The sequence below is a fragment of the Sarcophilus harrisii genome, chromosome 5 (assembly GCF_902635505.1).
Source record: "Sarcophilus harrisii chromosome 5, mSarHar1.11, whole genome shotgun sequence".
NCBI classification, from domain to species: domain Eukaryota; kingdom Metazoa; phylum Chordata; class Mammalia; order Dasyuromorphia; family Dasyuridae; genus Sarcophilus; species Sarcophilus harrisii.
The window spans coordinates 186,152,925-186,174,895 of record NC_045430.1 but is presented as its reverse complement, the minus strand read 5'-3'; the positions used below and the strand labels follow the sequence as shown (position 1 = coordinate 186,174,895).

At 35.0% G+C, this 21,971-nt stretch overlaps 1 protein-coding gene across 1 annotated transcript in view; it reads left to right on the top strand.

The window, feature by feature from the left end:
• DGKI (diacylglycerol kinase iota) overlaps positions 1–21,971 on the top strand; it is a 552,148-nt gene that overhangs the window by 424,648 nt on the left and 105,529 nt on the right. Inside the window, exon 24 of the mRNA XM_031939143.1 lies at positions 3,333–3,377. Coding sequence (XP_031795003.1) covers positions 3,333–3,377 — 45 coding nt within the window. The remainder of the gene's footprint in view (positions 1–3,332; positions 3,378–21,971) is intronic.

The following is a 21,971-nucleotide window of genomic DNA, read 5'->3' as shown; positions in this document are numbered from 1 at the left end:
CAAACATTGCTTGAGTATTCTACATTGTGACTAAAAGTCCATGCTTATGTCTCAAGAGTAGCAGTTTACTTAGCAAGAAATATACAGAAGAAAGGATGATTGTCATGTACAATGTAATTAGAGTAAGAAATAAAATAAATAATAGCAGATATATGTGAGGAATTATAAAATATTTGTATTACTAATTACCAAACCCTCCCTGATGTGCCAAACTCATTTGCTTTATGATCACATTTTAGGCAAATTCATTTGGATGGTGTTGATTAAATGTGGTGTCATTCTCTCCTTAAATGGATATATATTTGAGGAGTTTTGAGTACTGGGAGAAAAAAAAAAAGAGACAGGAAAGCTTTGTGGAAAGGATGAAAGCAAACAAAGGGGAACATCACAGCTTTCATTGATGTGGTAGTTACAACACTGGCTACCATTCAAATTTCTTAGGTCTCTTGTTGAGAGCTTTAGAAACTATGTGATTGTCAAATTCTGGTAAGTGACTTGAAGGCTAAGCCACATCTATCAAGGCAGCTGTATCCTGTTACTTCCTTTTGTTTTATTTTCTCTCTCGCCTTCTTCTCACTAAAATTGGCTATGTTTGCCATTTCTGACCAACCGGTATTACTGTTGAGACTTAACTTCCCTGTTACAGCATCACTGACTTCAGGAGGGAAGAGAATTCTCTATTTTTGTCCTTTCTGTGATGCTGAATTTAAAATTTGGAGCAACCTATTTGTTGTTGTCAGAATCTTCTAAAAACCCATTGGCAAGATTAAATGTTCAAGTATGCCTGCCTTTATTAGACCTATTAGAATGTGGATTAATATTTTACTGACTCTGGGCAAGTAATAACTTTTCTATTCCATAGTCTTTAACCATTCAATGGGGATGATAATATTTAAGCATTTACCTTAGGTTGTGAGGGCAACACGTTTTTTTTTTTTTTTTTCCTTTTTACATTTGTTTACACTTGAAAGAGAAAACATCAGGATCAAAAAGAGCATTTTTGTAAAGATTAATGTGATGGAGATGTAAAGAATATTTTTTGTTAAAGGAACAGGACAATATTGAAAGATTCTATGGTTCCATGTTTGATCTCCTATGAATCTGTTAACTAACATAGGAGTCTCAGCCTCTCTTTCTCCCTCCCTCCATCCCTTCCCCTCTCTCTCTTCCCCTCTCCCTGCCTCTTTCCCCTCTTTTTCTCCCCCCTCCATCCTTCCCTCCCTGCTCTACCTGTCTATCTGTCTTTCTCTCTCTCATACTTAAAAGTCTGAACAGAAGACATAAATCCTTATTTAAATAAATTTCAGAGATGTTTTAGAACAGACGTCTGTGGTGAAACACAAATCCATGCATGGATTTTTTATTTGGGACTGATATAAAAACACAAAAGGCCTTCTAATTAAATTTTCAGATATTGCAAACTTGTAAGGAAGAGATATTCTGAAGAATAATAATAACAAATTAAAATGATTCTTATAGTTTACAAAGTTTAATTAAAACCAACAAGATAAAATATAAGAGGAGTAAGTCTTACATTCTAAATTTAATGGGGGTTTTAAATAGTGCAATTAGGTATAAAATTGCCCAGATATAGGATTGAGGAGGCTTAACTTGGTAGCAGAAGATATGAATGTATTGGTTGGCAACAAACTCAATATGAATTAATAAAAATACAGCTTTCCTAGCATTGGAAGCACATTGAATTGGTCAGACTACATCTGGAACCTTATCTTGGGCTTTGATTTGGTAGCATTCAAAGGTAGGAAATGAGAAAGGGGTCAGGAAACTGTTATGTGACAGATAGTTGAAATAATTGAGGATGATTATGGTAGAGATAACAAATCTTGAGGGAGACATGATAATTGTCAAATATTTGAAGCATATTGATTCTAAGTTGGTCCAAAAGGCAAATTAGAATAAATGGGAGGAAGTTAAAAAAAGAGATTCTGGCTTCATGTGGGGAAACACTAACAGCTGTCCAACAATGGGAGAATCTACCTTATGAAATATTGGGCTCTTAGTCATAAAATCTCAGTTCAATCCTATGATAATCTGTCAAAAGAGATTCTTGCAGTGGGTAGGAGTTTGAATGAGATGACCTATAAAGTTTCTTGCAAATTCAAGATTCTATGAATTTTCCTCATCTCTGATATCAGCCAGATTTTGGACATTAGACATAACTTAGATGCTTTTTCTTTTGGGACAAAAAAGTAGGTTAGAAGGAAGAAATGAAAATAGGGATTGAATATGATTTTATTATGTCTCCTAATTAAAAGAAGAAAACTTCCATATTTCCCGAGCTGCAAAGTCACAGAACTCATCATTATTTGAGTATGTAACTATCTGAATATCTATTGGACATGCTACTGTAACAAGAAACCAGTTTTCTGGTGTAGCAAGAAGAGAGGTTTGGGAAAGTGGACATTCCTCTTGCAAAAAGGTTGGAGTTAGATGGTAGTCTAAGGTAGGAAGCAAATCTAAGAACAATGGTACTAATGGATAATAATTTAAGGGTGGGAGTGGAAAAATAACTGTTGCAAATAAGGAATACTGATTCTGAAGAAAGTAAATTTCATTGATCACAGGAAGCAATTTTTTAAAAATCCTGTGGGAAGGAGGTATGAGGCTTTAAGAACAAAGGTCTGAAGAATTGCTGACATTTGTGAATAGATACACTATACTAATTATCCTCAGAGTTACAGAATGTGACAAATATAACTATTTCAATTATAAAAACTTTTTAAGTGGGTCAAGTTTTCAGCAACTCAGTAAATCCTCATTTATTATCACTCCATGGATTTAGAATTTGTGATCCTTTAGACATTGAATGGCAGAAGCTAAGAAAAAGTAATTTGCTTCCCAAGCAAATTATTTACTTTCAGGATAAGGATAAGAAAGACATTTTAACCTTTTAAGAATTCATTATTTTAAGGTACTTTAGTAGCATCATTAATATAGTAGCAATGAATGTGTTAATTGCATGATACTTATCTGTTAATTAAAGCTGGTTGGGGAGAAGCCCTTTGTCGTTAATTTGAGTTATATGTGCTTTGAAACTAATTAGATACAATCCTTTAAAATATTTTCTTTCATTTTGGACTTTTGAGTAGTTCAAGTTGAACTTTCCCCATTGAATTGAAATGAAATGACTTTTTGCTATACTTAGAAATGATTTTTTTAATTTTTGCTTCTATTGTTTACTTTTGTATATTTTAAATTATCATTGTATTTGGTTTGGTTGTTTGGGGGTTGGAATAGTTAATACCTTGTTGTGATTAACTTTACTGAAATACTTTTAAAGCCATAAATATTTCTTTCATTTTTCCCACTAGGACCTGCAGTCAGTTCCTTCTAGTACCCAGAGAGTTCATTACCAGGTAATTTATGATGAATTCTTCTCTCTTACTTTCAGACCAACAGAAGTTCATCTTTTTATTAATGTCATTTTTAAAAAGTTATACCTTGAGCTGGGATAATGATAATGATTCACTTATAAAAGACTTAAAAGTTTTAGAAAAGCACTTTCCTTACAAACCTGTGGGGGAGGCTGTGTAAGTACAAGTACTATTCCCTCCTTATAGATTTGAAAACTGAGGCTCAAAGATGTAAAGTGATTTGCTGATGGTCACACAGCTAGAAATGTCAGAGATGGACTATAAACTGATATCTTATGGCTAAAAAAATTCACTCTTCTTTCCACTAAACTATGCTTTTAAGAAAAAATTTCTACTTATTCTGATTCTTTAAGATGACTTGATTTTACTGGGATAATAATTAGTCTAAGAAATCTTAGACAATTGATTTTCTCCCCAGAACATTTAGAGTGTACACAGTTTCTTCACAGTTCAGAGTTTCAGCTCATCATTCTTATGTTAGACTTTGAGCTCTGTTAATTGTAACATGAAATTGATAAGACACGTGATGTATGTTTGATCTTCAGTTCCCTAGCCTCCAATTGCTTCCATGATCCCAGCCAAACCTTTCCCAAATGTGTCTCATTAGTTATAAAAATGAATCAGTGGATAGAACATGAATGACTCAGCATGATGAATACCCCACACATACCCACACCTAGAGAAATAACTGTATATAAAACCCTTCTGAGAGGATATCATCTTTTCATATAAAAAGCATGTAGAAGTGTAATTATATACTGAGTTATTTTTATGGAAGAATACAGATATATCTGTTTGAGGAAAATTATATAAATATAAATCAGAGTAACTATTGGCATTTTAGAAAAGTTTTTTCTAGGACCTGGGAGACTTACTGAGCAATATAGTTCAAGCCTCTAATTTTATGGATAAGGAAATTGGGCTTCTGAAAGGTCAGAGACAGGATCTGAACTCTGGTCTCCTCTCTCTAGAACCAATGCTCTTTGGACTTTCTCATTGGAAATCATTTCCCTAACAACAACCTTGTGAAATGGGTAATTGAATCCTATGACCTCCCTCCTCTATACAAGTGAGGTCATTAAGCTTGATATTAAATGATTTGACCAAGATTAAACAGTTAATAAGAAGCAAAGCAGAAATTAGCATCCATCATATTACTGACTTCTAGTAAGTTTTTTACTTTATTTTATTTTTTTTACAAATGGATTTATTTCACAATTTCTTTAAAAAGCAAAATTTCTTTAAATATATATTTAGTTTACAAAATCTTGGTTCATAAATAGCTTTCCAAGATCTGAGCTATCAAATAAAATGTGACATGCCTGTATGTAGAAGGATATAGATATACAAGAGTCACCAGGAAGATAGAAGAATAAGAATAGAGTAGTACTTCACTTTCCACAGTCACTTAGGAACATCAAAATGTTGAAGTAAAAGATGGAAGGACCTTAGCAGTCTTGTAATTACTTTTATTCATCAGATAAGCACATTGAAATTAAGTGACTTCCCTATCTTGTCAAATCCAACAAATATTTATTAAATGCCTAATATGTGCCATGTTTGTTGTGGAGCTGGGATTGGCATCTTCTGCTAACTCCCCCTTAGTATTCTTTCTACTATATTATACCCTCTTTTTTACTTTGGTAACTGGCAAATTTTTCTACAGTTGTTTTGAACATGAAAGTGCTAAAGCAATACACAAGAAAAAATAATGCTCAATAGCCAATGTCTCAATGAATTAATATTCTGAAGATATAGGATACATTGGCATTAGAATAGACTGGGATCAGTCCAGATCATTTGATCTATTCACTTGTTATCAAAAATATATTTTCTGCCTCATTTTGTAAAACTAGAAAGGGCTATTTCCTCAGGATATTATACTTTGAATTACGGTGTTTGGCCAAGCTTAGTTTTTCTGATTTAGTTTATCAATCATCTGAAAAAAATGATTCAGAATATTTTGTCTAGGTAATTAATTCAGTGAAGATGTAAAAAAAAGGAAATTGATGATAACCTTGAAAACTGAAATTGTTAATGTATTCTATGTCAGTTATAAAGGGGTGGGAGGAAAGGAATAAATATTTATAAAACATCTACTACTAAAAAGTTAGGTACTGTGCTAAAATTTTTATAATTTATCTTATTTGATCCTCACAACAATTGGGGGGGGGGCGGCAAAGATGTGATGGCAGTGGGAGAGGTAGAAACTGAGGATCAAGAAAGGTTTTGGTTAGAACAGAGGGGAATTTTCAGTGGGGGAAGTAGAGAAAGGGACAATCCTGTATCACCTATCTCAGATGTTACTTCACAATTTTAATGGATCTGTTATCTGCATGTGTTTGCATACTCCAAACAACAATGGAATTTCCTATCTATTCACATACTCTTCATCCCAAAGGAGTCTTATCTTATCTTTGTAACTCTTTCCTAGAGGTACGGTTAATTATTTTTCTTTTCTTTGGGAGCCTAACAAAATGAATACATAGTACACTACTCATCGTGCATGTAGAAATTTCATTTTCTAGAATAGATCTGTGTAAGCTATACTTCAAATATAGACACTTAAGGACACATGAGACAATTACTGTGGTCCTCTCTTCAACATATTTCATCATCAGTGCCTTTCTGTTTTATCTCCTATTCTCCTCTTCCTTCTTTCTCTCTATTCTCTTTCCTTTCCCCACTTTCTTCTTCTCCCTTTTCTCCTACCTTCAGGGATGAAGGTGATCCTCAGGGTTAAAGAAATTATTGAAATATAGTCTACATCCATAAGCCACATGAAACTGAAATTCTCCATAACTTAGGAAAATGACAAGTGTCAAGGAGCTCTCTATAGGAGGAAGGAGAAGGCATTAGTTCCCCCAGTCTGACATCCCCCTAACCCTCCTCAATATGTGACCATTTCCTTTAGTGGAACTCTTTAGCCAGCTGAGGTAGGTAGCTCTAAACCCCTTCTGGATACTAATTATATCTACAGAGTCCAGTGGTCATTTCAGTAGTTGCACCAGCATCACAATTTGGAGCCTTGAACTTACCAGGTACACACTAACTACATGATGTGTCATTTTGATGGAAGGATGTCTTTGTGTTTGGTCTTTCGTGATTGGACAGGCAGGAGTTTTCAGAAAGCTATAAATACTCAATAAATCCCTGCATAACCCCTAATGTCTTGTTAGTTTAATATGAAATGTCATTCTGTTAGCTTTAATACATTGTTGGCATTCTACCATGAATTATGAAAGAGGAAAAACAAAAGCAATAAATAGCCTAAGTGCATAGAATCTGCTGAATAACTCACTAATAAGGTGTCTTGGGCACTTGTAGATTCTTCTAAATGCCGTATTTTCCTCTTGAGTTTGATTTGGACTTAGAAAGAGTCAACCAGTATCCCTAGCTTCAAATTAGTAGGCTGCCTAGGATTTCTAAAAGCTTAATACATTTTTTGGAGTTGCTTTATTCCTTTACTCTGCTAGCTCCTTTTACATGTTTATTTCATCTAATATACTTTTATTTACAAAAGAGATGTATCAGTAAAGCCATTTAAAAAAAAAAATTATTCTCACATCCCCTATCCTTCCCTGATCTGACCCAATAAAAAATCATACAGCCTCTGCAAAAATGAAAGAATACTCATAATACCAAGTGCTGACAATTGAGGGTCTAACATCTGGTACTTATAAAAGTATCCTAATTCAATGATGAAAGTAATGAATTAGGGAAAAGAAAACCTGGGTTCAATTATCCTCTCTGTGTCTTGTTTTGTTCTCGTGTATAGTATACCCCATCTCTACAGTATATCCCATCTGCCTTACTGCTCTATTGTCTAGATAAATGAGTGATATGTCATATTTTGAATGTATTCAAAGAAAAACTCCACACAGTAAAAGCTCTAGTTAAAAACACCATAGTCCTCAAAGAGAAACTCTTTTTCCTCAGTTTGAGGCCAGGTGGGTAGGAGAAGATGCTTTTTAAAAAGGCATATTTTGTGATCCATGGGAGAAAAGATGCAAGTAAGAGAGATATAATAACATGGGCTTATTGGCTATTTCAGAATGCTCATTGGAAATTCGTTCTAAAACCCATTCCTTTAATTAACATCAACAACTTAAGAATGAAAAGGCCAACTATGATTGAAAGGTCATCTTTAATATGAGGAAAGTTAACTAGAAATCAATCAGTTAAACAACAATTAAGTAATTACCATGTACCAACCACTGTGCTAAGTGGTATGAATATAAAGAAAGGTGAAAGATGATCCCTATTTTTGAAGAGCTAACAGTCTAATGTGGGAATCAATAGGCAGCCATCTATGCACAAAGAAGCTATAAATTAGAAAAGGACTTGACACCCCCATAGAATTTAGACAGAGTTAGAAAGGAATATTTTAAGTTCAGGCAGTTTAGGAGCCAGAGGAACTGATACCAAATCGTCTAACTTACCTGTCTAACATTGTCCAGTTAATCAACAAGAATTCATTAAGCACTTACTTATGTGTTAGACATTGGCCTAAATACTGTTAATAAAAGAAAGGCCTAAAACATTGTCTGCTTTCAAGAAGCTCACAGAGGGAGACAATCTGTAAATGACTAACTATATATACACACTTTGTAGATATGTACCATATCTCAACTAAGTAGTAGATAATCATAGAGGGAAGGAACCAATGTGGACTGACAAGCCTTCTTCTAGAAGGTGGGATTTTATTGTAGACTTATAGGAAGCTAAAGAAAAGCTCAGGTGGAGATGAGGAGAAAGGGAGAAGTTTCAGAGAAAGTGGGAATGATTTTTGCAAATCCTGGAGTCACAAAGTAGAGGGAAAGTCTTGTTTGAGGCCAGTGTCATTGGAAAACAGAGTATTCAGGGATGGATAAGTTATACAAAGGTCAGAAAGGTAAGGATTAAAAGAAATTAGGTTATGATGCTTTCGAACTCTAGGCAGCTAAGAATCTTGTATAAGGGTTTTAATTTTTGAGTGGCAGGAGGTTTTTAGGAGTAGCCAGGATGCACACTTAAAACAAAGTATGACCAAGGCTGATCCTTATGGTATAGTCAATGCAATCATTAAAGGAGAAAGCAGTTCTATTCCTATTATTTGTGATTGACTTTCTTATAGAAAAAAAGCTGATTGACTTGAATTCTGGTCTTCTTGAATTCTGATCTTTGAAGAAAGTGAAATCGGCTGTTAGTTACAAAACAAATCAGGAATCTAAACTAAAAAAGTGGGGAGCTTTTTCATCACTACTCAATCTTCTCTAAGCTTAGTATAATCAGAGATGTAGGACCATTCCCAGTAAATGTATAGTTCAGTAGTAAGTGGATATTGCTTAATTGTATAAACTACTGAAGTGCATAATGGAGCTGCTCTGCCCTCATTAAATTGCTGTGCATCCTTTATGGTTAACTGAATGCAAATTAAGTGCTCCATTTGATAATTTGTATGCCAAATAGTAGTGCTAATGCTTTCCTTATCAATGAAGGAATGGATCAGGCACAGTTGACTTTTAAACATCTATGTGAGACATTTGAAAAAAAAATAAGACTTTGCTTAAACGGGATGGCAATTTTTGTTCAACTTTATAGCTGCTTAGAAATAGATTTCCTATGAAAATAAATCCTTTCCCAGTGAAGAAAATATAAACATCAGGACTTGGGATGGCACATTTTTCTCAGCTCTTTTGAAAATATTGAATTTTTTTTTAAAGTATAGTAGTTTAAAATTAAGAATGCACATACAATATTATACTTGAAAACAAACATTGTCAACATTATTATTCCTGCTAATCATAATAGCTAATATTAATAATAGTTTTAAAAAGTATTACATGACTAATATGGGGCTATATTTAAAAGAAATTCATATATTTAACTTATAGCAGATTGCTTGCTGTCTTGAAAAGAGGGGGAAGGAGGCAAGAGAGAGAAGAAGAAAAATTTGGAACATGAAGTTTTACAAAAATGAGTGTTGAAAATTATCTTTACATGTATTTGGAAAAAAGTAAAATACTATAAAATGAAAAAAAAAATTACAAATGTGATCACATTTGATCTTACTGATTCTTGCCATAGTCTCATGGTGTGGGTAGTACAAAAGTTATCATTATTTTGGTGATGAAAAAGCTGAGATGGAAGAAAGAAAGAGAAGGAGGGATGGAGAGAGGGAGGGAAGGAGGGAGGGAGGAAGGAAGGAAGGAAAAAAGGAAGGAAGGAAGGAAGGAAGGAAGGAAGGAAGGAAGGAAGGAAGGAAGGAAGGGTAAAAAGGAAAGGAAAGAAAGAAGGAAAGGAATAAATAAGTGACTACTATGTGCCAAGTACTGTGCTAAGCATTTGCAGATATTATTTTATTTATTCTTACGACCACCATGAGAAGAAGGTATTAATTTCCCCATTGTGTATTTGAGGAAACTGAGGCAGATGGTGGTTAAGTACCTTGCCTAGAATGACACGGCTAATAAGTTTCTGCTGTGAAATTTGAACTTAGGTCTTCCTGATTCTTGCTTCAATGCTGTATTCAAGAATTCTATTCTTCTGTTACCTAATTGGGTGGTTAAGTGATTCACTTGTATTTATATAATCAGTAAGTGCCATATCTTGAAATTCAACCCAGATCCCTTGACTTGAGATCAGAAACATTCAAACATTAATTTAGGCAATTTTGTAGTACCAGTGATATGATTATTGATACTACTTAAGACACAATTGATAAGTTATCAATGTGATCAAGTCCAGATTACACTTGGACATTCTTCTGGACAGGGTTATGTCTATGTTTAGTTTTGATTTTTCACATGTACATTTAAATTCTTTCAAAAATGCATATTTTATTTCACTTTGGATTTGGTTTAAAATATTCACTCAAAATTGGGTCACTGACAATGCAGCTTTAAAAAAAAATGTGATTCATTCCCAAAGCACAGGTATTTCTATTCATTTTTATTTTGCTTCAATCCTTTGGATTGCTTTGGAGATAAAGGAATTACCATTACTTACTAAATATGGTTAACTAGAAGCTCACAGAGATTTCCAGTAATTCTTACCTTAAATGAGACAAGGGATACAAACCAAGATTGTAGTTTGCCTACTAGTCTATTATTTTTCACATAAATGTCCGCATTTTTCACATAAAATCTTAAAGTTTTAAGAGACCTTAGAGGCCATATAATTCAGCCCATATCTGAACAGGATTGCCCTTCCCAATAACCCCAACAAGTAGTTGTCTGTCTTCCACCTAAAGACCTGCAGTCAGGGAGAAATGCCTCAAATAATCAATTCTACTTTTGAACTGAGCCTCAGTTCTACTTTCGAACTGAGATTACGCTCCCATCTCTGCTTCTTCACTCATCATTCCTTGTTCTTCATTCAAGGAGTGAAAAAGAAGAAATATGATCTGCATCCTGATGTCTTTATTTCCTTCTTCTGCCTAGGTGGTTTGTAGTATATATCCATCAAAATATTGCTTTTGATTTTTTTTCCCATCGATAAATTACCCTGTGTATTCCATTATTATTTCTTCCTTTAATTCATGGATTTCCTGAAATAAGTATATCTTCTGGGTATATAAACAATGTCATACAACTGTATTTCTATTGTTTTTCTTTTTGAATTAAAGGAGACTCTTTTGGAGTAATTTTCCAGTCATGAGTCCTATCCTAACAAATTTCATTAAATTTCAGTAATACCAATGAAATTAAATTAAATTTTCTACTTTTTTTATTATTTTTGCTTTGTGTATTAGTATATCTAACATTTTAAATTTATTCCTTTTCTCTATTTTTGGCCATATTCTTGGATAATGGTTCTAGTAAATCACTGGATTTTTCATATTCTTCCTTCTATTTTGTATCTGATAATCCATGTTACTGGTTTTATATATTTTATGTATGTATATACATATAGACAAATATATATATGCATACATGTAAGTTCCTTTTTTGCTCAGTTTTATTTTAAAGCCTTATTAAATAATTTATAAGACTCAAAACAAATGTTTTTTTAAATTTTATTTGTCTATTGTGAACTTGAAAACAACAACAGATATGAAATTTCCATATGTAAAGAAGATGAGAAAAAGCTAATTGTTTATGAAACTGTGAATCTTTATTACAAATTGACTTTTTATTATATCAAGAGAATATACATTTTACTAGAAACTATAGAATCATAATTGCTAGTAGGTTTAAAGCTGGAAGGGAATATAGAGGTCATCTGGTTCTACTCATTTATTTTAACATTGGGAAAGCTGAGACCATGATGACTTGCCTGACGTTAGACAGGTAGTAATTAATAAAGATTGGATTTTCTCTTCTGTGCCACGAACCTACCTTCAATCAGTAGTAGTGATAAAAATGTCAACTGTGCCCAGGATTTCATCAATCTTTGCAGTGCTTTTGGCCACCTAATTTGGCCTGGGCCATCAGTAGTGGGTAATACTTTTTAGTTTTAGTAAGTTTCTGTAGCTATCTTTAATTATATCTGCATCTATGTATCTATATCTCTATGTTTCCCAGGAAGATAACAGATCTCTCCATTGTTCATGACAGGTTCACAGATACATACTCTCTTTGTGGTGCTTGGGGATCCATATTAGTATTCTTTGGCGCTCTTTACTTTTGAGATGGTTCAGCTTTACCAACTTTGGAAGAGCAACATGTTTATTAATATCCTCCAAATATTTAGGGGTCCTTCATCTTCATTTCTTCTGGATCAAAGTCTTTTGTTCCCTCTACTCCCCAATCACAAATTAAAATTCATCCTCTGCTTCTTCCAGTTATTTTGCATGACCTAACATTTGGTGCAAGTCAGTGTGGTATAGTGGATAGAGAGCCAACCCTATAGGAATCCAGGAGGACCTGGGTTCAAGATTCACCTCTGACACATATTGGCTGTGTGACCCTGGACAAGTCACTTAATTCTTAGTGTTCTAAACAACTTTCTGGGAATATGAGAGCCAGGGAAGTATGACCCCGCATCAGTGGAGAGAGTTTCCCTCCCTGGCTTTCTCACCTTGGACAGCTCCCTATACACTATGAAATGACAGAAAGCCCAGTCCCTATCCCTCCATTTGTCACTGTGGTCAGGCATGCCCAATTCCCTGCTTTCTCCTGCAGGCTTTAGTCTGCCAGAGTCCTGGGACTGGTTCCTGCCCCAGCAGAATGTGCACAAGAAGCTTCCTTCCTGGGATAGAAGACTGCTTCAGATCTAAGGTCTCCTTGATGCCAGCGCCCTCCCTTGCTCTGTTGTCTTGATTGCTTTTGTCCTGTTCTTTTGGATCCTGTGGTTCTTTTTGGTTTCTGGCTGCTTGCTCAGTCTTTTGAATGTCTGCTTTGGCCTTTGGTCCCTGAGTATTCTTGATTCTCACATCTGCCTGTCTGATTTCTGCCTTATTGTCTTGCCCCACCCCTCAAATTGTGTGTGCTTTCAGAGATGACTTAATGTAGAATTAATTAATCAACATGTATTTATTAATCACTTATTCTGTGCCAGGCACTGAGGATACAAATACTGTGAAACAATTTCTACTTTCTAGGAGCAAGCAGTTCATCAAACATTTATGAAATCTCTGTCATGTTCAAGACCATAGGCAGAATGGCATAGATTCGTACTCTGGATTCAATGTGGAAATCATAATAGTACCTGCTTGCAAAGGTTGTTGTGAGGATGAAATGAGATCATATTGGTAAAGGATTTTGCAAACCTTACACCGTTATTTAAATGGTACTGTTTTTAGTATTATTATGAAATATATTTTCATAACTATATTCAGGAAACCAATTGTAAACCTATGTATTTTGTGTTACACATTTAAAGATATTATTCTGAGAAAAAAATCCATAGGCCTCACCAAGTTGCCAAGGGGATCCATGACCCAAGAAATGCTAAGAATTACTTCCCCTAGAACAGTAGGGTTAAGACCCCAGGTTGTCTGGGGCCACAATTTGGAGTATGGTAGACAACAGATTAAAATGTAATTGGAAAATATCAAAATAAATTAAATATAATGGAGCAGATGGCATTAAAATGGGCTTTCTAAGTAAATATGCTGCTTGCAGTGATCCTTTATATAATTTAAAGGCTCACATTTTCTGTTTGAGTTTGACACCACTAATCAAGAGAATACAGAGAAGGCCTCAGAGTAAGTAAGATTCAGTTTTTCTAAGTCATTGGCCTGAATCCCCCAAATCCAGCATCTCCTCAGTCTTTTCAGTTCTGACAGCTCATCCTGTTGCCATCCAGAGATTTAGAGGTCACTATCTTCATCATACACCCCATCATTTGAACATCAACAAATGCCTATTCATCAAATTCTCCTTTGTAGATTTGACAAGTTTTGGAATATCTGTCAGACTTTATTAAAGATTTTATATTACATTCAAATACAATTACAGTTGACAGGATAAATCTAGGTGCCGTCTTTGCTTTGTCAGGCACAACTGCTTTATAACTGGTAAAATATCTCCCTTTATAAAGTATTCCCTGGCTCACTAATTTGTGATTGTTTTCACATATATATTCATCAACCATTTGCTCCATGTAAGTACATTAAAGAACAAGTAAGCTATATACTAAATAGCTAACTAGTTATACTATTAATAGTATATTATTAAAAGTATTAAAATACTTCAGTATTTTATCATAGTTAGCTTCTGTATTAATAAGACACCTTTAAATATGAAAACTTCCTTTCCCCCACCCCTTTATTGAATGATCCTTGAAAAAAATATCTTTTCCTTATTCTTTGCACCTCATCCTTCAGTTTTAAAACACTGAGTGCCTTGAAATTTGAAAAGAGATTTCCTGGCCTTAAGATTAACTTTTGCCTGAAATTCATAGGGTTAGGATCTGTGTAGGGTTTAATTACTTCAAAAAGGTGAATTTGGTTCCTAAGGATTTAGTGAAGATATAACTTAAAGCTCATGGGGAATCTAGACTGGCCTGTAGAAAGTTATCAATCCAAAGTAGTCAGATATGACTACCACAGATGGTTTTATCGTTGTTTGTCCTTTCTCAAAGAGAACCATGACATTGGGAAGGTAATGTCATGACTTGGGGTGATTTTGATTTCAATAACATAAGTTGTACAAAATCATCAGGCTTACTCTTCAGAGCCATTTGAGTCCAGTGGAAAGATATAGATCAGGTCTATGGGAAGTAGTCCCAGATGCAGTGATAAACTTTGGCCTTTTTAAGCTAAGGTCTTTCTAAGGCCTCAATTTGTCTGAAACAATGCCCATTCAATCAATATGACTGAAATCCCAAGGCCCATTTTTGTCTTATTCCATATCAGCTCAGAACTAAGTATTAGACTAATTGGAGAAAATGAGGTTTGCAAAGTTTGCAGTTTATAGATTAAGAAGCAGAAGGAACCTTAAAAGTACAATGCCTTCATTTTGCAGATAAGAAGTTGACATTCAGAGAAGGTAAGTGTTTTGCCTAAGGCTGCACAGCTAAAAAATATTTGAGATGAAAATTCAAGCTGGATCTTATTGACTCCATATCCAGATCTCTATCCACTATTCCATGCTTTTAAATCAACAATATTTGTGGGATGTAAATAGACTTTAGTTCTTGAAACTAATTTTCCTCATCTAGAAAGTTAAGTGATTGGGCTAAGAGAGTTCTATAGCTAGTTCTGATTCTAAAATTGCTACTTTATTATACTACCGTATGTAATCTCATGTTTTAGACTCTACAAGGGACATAATAATTCACATTTATATAGCATTTTAAGGTTTGCAAAGCATGTTTCTCACAATAACCCTTTAAGGTGAGTGGTACAGGTTTTAGGATGTCCATTTTTCAGATAAGAAACTGAGATATAGAAGGCTGAAGTAATTTACCATCATCACAAAGCTATAACTGCCAGAGCTTAGATTCAAATTTACGTCTCCTAATTAAGTATACTGCAAAGTATTTAATTGAATAAAATAGGAATAATGAAAAACCATGGTGGCTTACCCACCCTTAATTTGTGTGGTAAAATTTGAGAAGGTAAGAGAGAGGGAATCAGACAGGGAGAGGCCAGATAAGTGGCCATTTCCCTATTAGTTTTCCAAATGGGAAAAAGGGGGAAAAAAGGTTTTTGGCAGTTAGAAGATGTAGGGTTTTAATTCTAATCCACTTTTTACTTATTAGAAAAAGGAAGCCTGAATGATCTATCTATATTCTTATTTCTTTCTCTATGCCTAGAGAGCTTCTAAATGTGTAACCAGCTAAACATCTTATGCATTATGTTTTCTCTTTTCTTTAAGGTAAAGTATATGAATTTTTGTTTTTGGTTTCTGGGATGCCATTGAAAATATATAGTAATCTCTGTGTCTTGAGGTATTCCATATCTCAAGCATTAAAATTCAGTGTAAGGATAATTGGGTATTAGAAGAAGTCAGGAAGAATCATTATCAAGGAAGGCACTTTGGAGGATGTGAAAGTCCAACTGAACTTTGAAGGATAGATACAACTTGGATAAAGCAAAGAAAATTATTAGGATGAACATCATGAAGAAAGGACCTTGGGCAATAATGACTGTGATATATAGGAAAAATTGAGAGTAATCTGGCATAAATAGAGTAGATTAGTTCATGTATAGTGAGAAAGTTGGATGGATGTATTGGTCAGGCTTTGGAAAAGTTGGCCAAGGAGTTCAGATTTGATTCAGTGAAAAGCCATTATAGCATTTTTTTTTAGCAAGGAATTAGACATCTGGGACTCTAATAAACCTCCTGTGTCCAATATCCTTTTGTACTTTTGAATATATTACTCTTTTTGATCTTGAATATCTTAGACTTTCTAATTGCAAAACTTTCGTGGCAATTATTTCATTTAATCTTCACTATAATCCACAAGATTCTAAGCATCTTTGTTATTGTTGTTCAGTCATTTTAAATATTGTCCAACTCTTCTTGACCCCATTTGGGGTTTGCTTAGCAAAGATATTAGAGTGGTTTGTCATTTTCTTCTCCAAATCATTTGACACATGAGGAAACTGAGGCAAGTAGGATTAATGACTTGCCTGGTAGGGTCACCCAGATATTGTGTCTAAGACCAGATTTGAACTCAGCAAAATAAGTGTTCTTGACTTTAAGCCTGATATTCCATTGTGCCAACTAGCTATTTTAGTAACGACCTTAGAAGCAAAAAAAATATAGGAATTATAGAGAAAGTTCAATGAAAGCTAATTAAAAGAATAAGGAGTCCTTGAATCAGGGCAAAGTGTAAAAATGTGCTACAATAAGAAAAACAGTGAGAAAGAATCCTGTGGGACATATTCCTTTTGCTTTCCATTTAGTGGCCTCTGTTTTTACCAGTCCCAAGAACTTTCTCAGTATCTGAAAGGTGCAGTGTTGGTACCTCTTGTTTCTTACTGTCCATTCCATAACAGTTTTATACATTTTGTTCAGTTTTTCTTCCCAGCTTCTCCCTCTCCAGGCTGAAGAACCCTAATCTTAGAAATTTGATATCAATTCAGTTCAAATAAACCTAATTTTTTCCATTTTAAAATAGTGAAAATAATAATCACATGATCTACCTTACAGCATCATGGGATCATAAATCTAAAGCTGGAAGTTCTCTCATAGGTCTCCTTCTCCAATCATTCCATTTTACAGAGAAGGGAACATGAACCCAGAGGAGGGGAAGTAACTTGGCCAAGATCATATGCACTGTAAGAGCCAGAAGTAGTATTTGAAGCCTAGAACTCTCAATCTAGAGCAGTAGTCTTAGGACTGCACTAAACCTTTAAAAATTTATGACAGAAATGTGAGCTATTGTTAATACAGTATGGGGGGAAGGAACAGAAATTAGCAATGGAGGTGAAATGGAAGTCAAACCATTAACCACAAATCAATCAGGAATAACCCAAGTAGAGGCAAAGAATACAAAAACTCTTGGCAACCACCAAGTGACTGCAAATGGACTGAGAAAACCTAGAGAAAGGTGGCACAGAAAGCTCAGGCATCCACACAGTTTGAAGGGCCTGTAGGTCACTAGGAGCCATGTGCCGAACTCATTTGCTTTATGATCACATTTTAGGCAAATTCATTTGGATGGTGTTGATTAAATGTGGTGTCATTCTCTCCTTAAATGAATATATATTTGAGGAGTTTTGAGTACTGGGAGAAAAAAAAAGAGACAGGAAAGCTTTGTGGAAAGGATGAAAGCAAACAAAGGGGAACATCACAGCTTTCATTGATGTGGTAGTTACAACACTGGCTACCATTCAAATTTCTTAGATCTCTTGTTGAGAGCTTTAGAAACTATGTGATTGTCAAATTCTGGTAAGTGACTTGAAGGCTAAGCCACATCTATCAAGGCAGCTGTATCCTGTTACTTCCTTTTGTTTTATTTTCTCGCTCGCCTTCTTCTCACTAAAATTGGCTATGTTACTGTTGAGACTTAACTTCCCTGTTACAGCATCACTGACTTCAGGAGGGAAGAGAATTCTCTATTTTTGTCCTTTCTGTGATGCTGAATTTAAAATTTGGAGCAACTTATTTGTTTTAAAACAAAACTAAGCAATCCCCTCCCTCACAAAATTACCAACAGCATTAGTAGCTGAGTTGAGCTAGCAGTCTGAAAATATTATAGCTTTGAACACAGAAAGTAATAGACCAAATGAGTTAGGATAAGGTAAAGAATGTGGACAGTTTATGGGGATGGCTCATTGTTTTTTTGGTTTTGGATGGGTGAGGATACTCTGATCCTGAACCGAGTCAGTTTTCTGGATACCATCAAGACACTTCCAGAAAAGGGCCTCGACTTCCATAGGTGAATGGTATAGAATGGAGGTTTACAAAGTTATTTAAAGGTAATATTTACATTGAGTAGTGCCTTGTCTTTCAAATTTGAGGGCTTAAATACTTTAGGTTCAAAGTAGCATTTCCAGACACCTCATGCTACTTTGATGTTTGACTAAAGTTTATTAATCCTGATTAGAATAGCCTTGAACATTCAAATCCAGTTATGCAGAAGCCAGCTGTCACAGACTATTTACAAAGCCACACTAATCAGAAACTTGCCATCCGTCCTTTCTTTATTTTCTATCCTTTCCTGTGTCTCATTTTCTTTTTTTGTGATTTATTTCCCCTGTCTGGCATTCATGGATCTGAATACAGCCACCTTGATATATATAACTTCTCAGATTACCACAGGATGCTAGCAATAGTGAGCTCAAGCATTGCCTTCAAGATTCTCTTTTACTTCAATTCCTTGAAGTTTGACTTTGACACCAATTTTTCATATTCATCTTTTAGGCTTTTGGTACTAATTTCTGCTTCTTCATTAATTTAACTGGAAGCATTGATTGATATCCAAATTTTCTGGCAATCTTAAATTTCTACACCATTATCTTTAAGGAGCTTACAATCCAGTGGGGGAGACAATATGCATATAAATCTATACAAAGCAAGCTATATTCAGGATAAATAGGAAATAATTAACTGAAGGAAGACATTAGAATGAAGAGGCATAGGTGAAGACTACCAGTAGGAGATGGTATTTATTTGGAACTTAAAAGTAAGACAAAGAAGTCATTAGCTGAGTGGAGAAGAGAGGGTATTCCAGGATTGGAGTGGAGGGAGTCAAATGCCCAGGAATAAGAGAGAAAGTATCTTGTCAGGGAAGACAAAGAAAAGGCTATATTATTGGATCAAATTGTGCATATTAGGGAGTAAAAAAGATAACTATATAGATAGGAGAAGGCTAGGGTTTGAAGAGCTCTGAGTGTCAGACAAATTATTTTGTATTTGAATCTGGAAGCAATAGGAAGTCATTGAATTTACTGAGGAAGTAGGGAGATTGTTATATTATCAGACTTGTGCCTTAGAGAAATCACTTTAGTGATTGAATGGAGGATAGAATAGGGAGGGATTTGGGGCAGGCAGACCCACCAACAAACTATTGCAATAGTGTAGGAATGAAGGATTGAGGACCCGCACCAAAATGGTGGCAGTGTCAGAGAAAAGGAAACATATTTGAGACAGACCTTTGCAGCAGATTAGATATGAGGAGTGAGTGATAATGAAGAGTTCAGAATGACACCTAGATTGTGAGCCTGAGGGACTGGAGGGATTGTGTTTCCCTCTAGAGTAATAAGGGAGGGTAAAGGTAGAGAGGATTTAAGAGGAGAGATAATGAGTACATTTTTAGACACATTGAGCATTAGGATATCTACTGGACCTCTAGTTTGAGATTTCTGAAAGGCAATTGGAGATGTAAGATTGTAGGTCAGCAGAGAGGTTAAGCCAGGATAAGTAGATTTGAGAATTGCCAGTGTAAAGATGGTAATTAAATCCATGGGAACTGTGTAGAAAAAGACTAAGCAAGCAGAATCTGGCAACAATAGGAATTTATTGGGGATTGTGACATGATCAAATCTGTACTTTAGGAAAGTCATTTTAATGGCTGAATGGAGGATACAGTAGAGAGGAATTTGAGGAGGGCAGACCCACTAGCAGACTATTACAACAGTCCAAGTGTGAGGTAATGAGGGCCTGCACCAGAGTGGTGCAGTATCAGAGGAGAGGAGTCATATTCTAGAGATGCTGCCAAGGTGACATTGACAGTGAAGGATATTTGTGAAGAACCTTCGATCCTAAGAGTAGTGTTAAAAGGGACATTAGAGACCAACTAATTCACCCCTTTATTTTAGAAATAAGGAAATTAAGGTTCAGGTTAAGTGATTTATCCAAGGTCACACAGGTAGTAAGTGTTAAAGTAGGATCTGAAATCAGTAATTAAATCCATGGGAGCTGATGAGATCACCAAGTGAAGTAATATAGAGAATGGTTTACAAAAGAACATATTGCTAGAGGGTGTGATCTGGAAAAACATCTAGCAAAGGACATTGAAAATGAGTGGTCATGTAGGTAGGAGGTGAACGAGGAGATGATGATATCCTGATCACCTGGAGAGCAGAAAGTATCAAGTTGGAAAAGGTGATCAATAGTGACAGGAGCTGCAGAGATGCCAAGAAGGAGAACTGAGAGAAAAAAAAAAAAACATTGGATTTGGCAATTAAGATCATTAGTAACTTTTCAGAGAGCATTTCCAGTGAAATGATAAGGTCAGAAGTTGGATTGTGAAGAATTAAGAAGAGAGTGAGAAGCAAATGGAGGCATCTAGTATAGATAGCCCATGGAGGGATTTAGAAGTAAGTGCAAAAGAGATATAGGACAATAGTTAACAAGGATCAAAGGATAAAGTGAGCAATTTTTCAAGATGGGGAGACATGGGCGTGTTTATAGGTAGTTGGAAATGATCCAAGAGATAAGGAGGATTCAAAACAAATGAAAGAGTGAGGGTGACAAAGAGGGCAGTCTGTTGGGAAGAAATATGTTTGAAGGGGATTTCTTAAATATGTAGAGGGATTAGCCTAGGTAAAGAGTAAGTCAAGAGTAATCTCTGTCCTTCCTCTAAATCCTAATGAGCATGAGCATCCTCGTACTCATTGCTCATGTCACTCAGTTGACACTTATCAAACACTATCTTTGATATTATTTATTATCTAATATCTATTACTTCCTCAATTACCATATATGTTTCTTGAGGATAGGGATTGTACTTTATACTACTTAATATGTCCAATGCTTTGCACATAGCAGAAGTTAAATAAATGTTTGATTTTCACATCTGGTAAAAGTACAGATGCTGCCAAAACATCCATTTACACATTGTAAAGTCCTCTTCCCTCTGCTTTTCTGCTCTGTTATAAATACCAGGAAAATATTAGTTATACTTTATTTACACTTTCTTCTCCCTTGTAGACAGGGATTTAGCACTTTTACTTCCCTCAAAGAATTCCTTTTGTTATTATCCAGATGTTCTTTCATTACTGCAATTTAGAAACTATAAACACTGTGAAAGTAGACTTTTAAAATTCTGTCTCCCAATTTATCACTATTGGGGCATTGTTATTTTTTCCTTAAAATGTTTCATATTACTGGGATACAGAAATATTTCCCTATCAGTGGTTGCTTTGGTAGTTAATAAAGATCATATAAGTACTTGATAAGATAAATAGAATAAGAATAAATAGGAGGCCATAGAGAACATCAAGTCCTATCCTTTTCCTATACAAATAAGAACCATGAAGTAAGAAAGATGAATTGACTTTTAGAACACAGGTAATAAGTAGAATAGCCTAATTAGAGTACCAGGTCTGGATCCAGAAAGACTCATTTTCCTGAATGTAATGTAATGTCTGACCTCAGACACTTACTAGCTGTGTGATCCTGGGCAAGCCATTTAACATTGTTTGCCTCATTTTGCCCATCGTAATATGAATCCAAAAAAGAAAATAGCCAACCACTCTAGTATCCATTGCCAGGAAAACACCAAATAGGATCACAAAGAGTTGGACATGACTGCAAAATCATTGAACAACAACCGTCTGATTCTATTCCCGATATGCCATGCTCTACATCATGAAAACTACCTTGAAGTCTCTTCTTACTGATACCGTACATATAGTCTACCTTTAGTACATACCCCTTTAGTACAGAATTACTACATTAGTTCATTCTTGTTTGTTGGAATCATACAATGTTAGCCTTAGAAGAACTATTAGAGATCATAGAATACAAT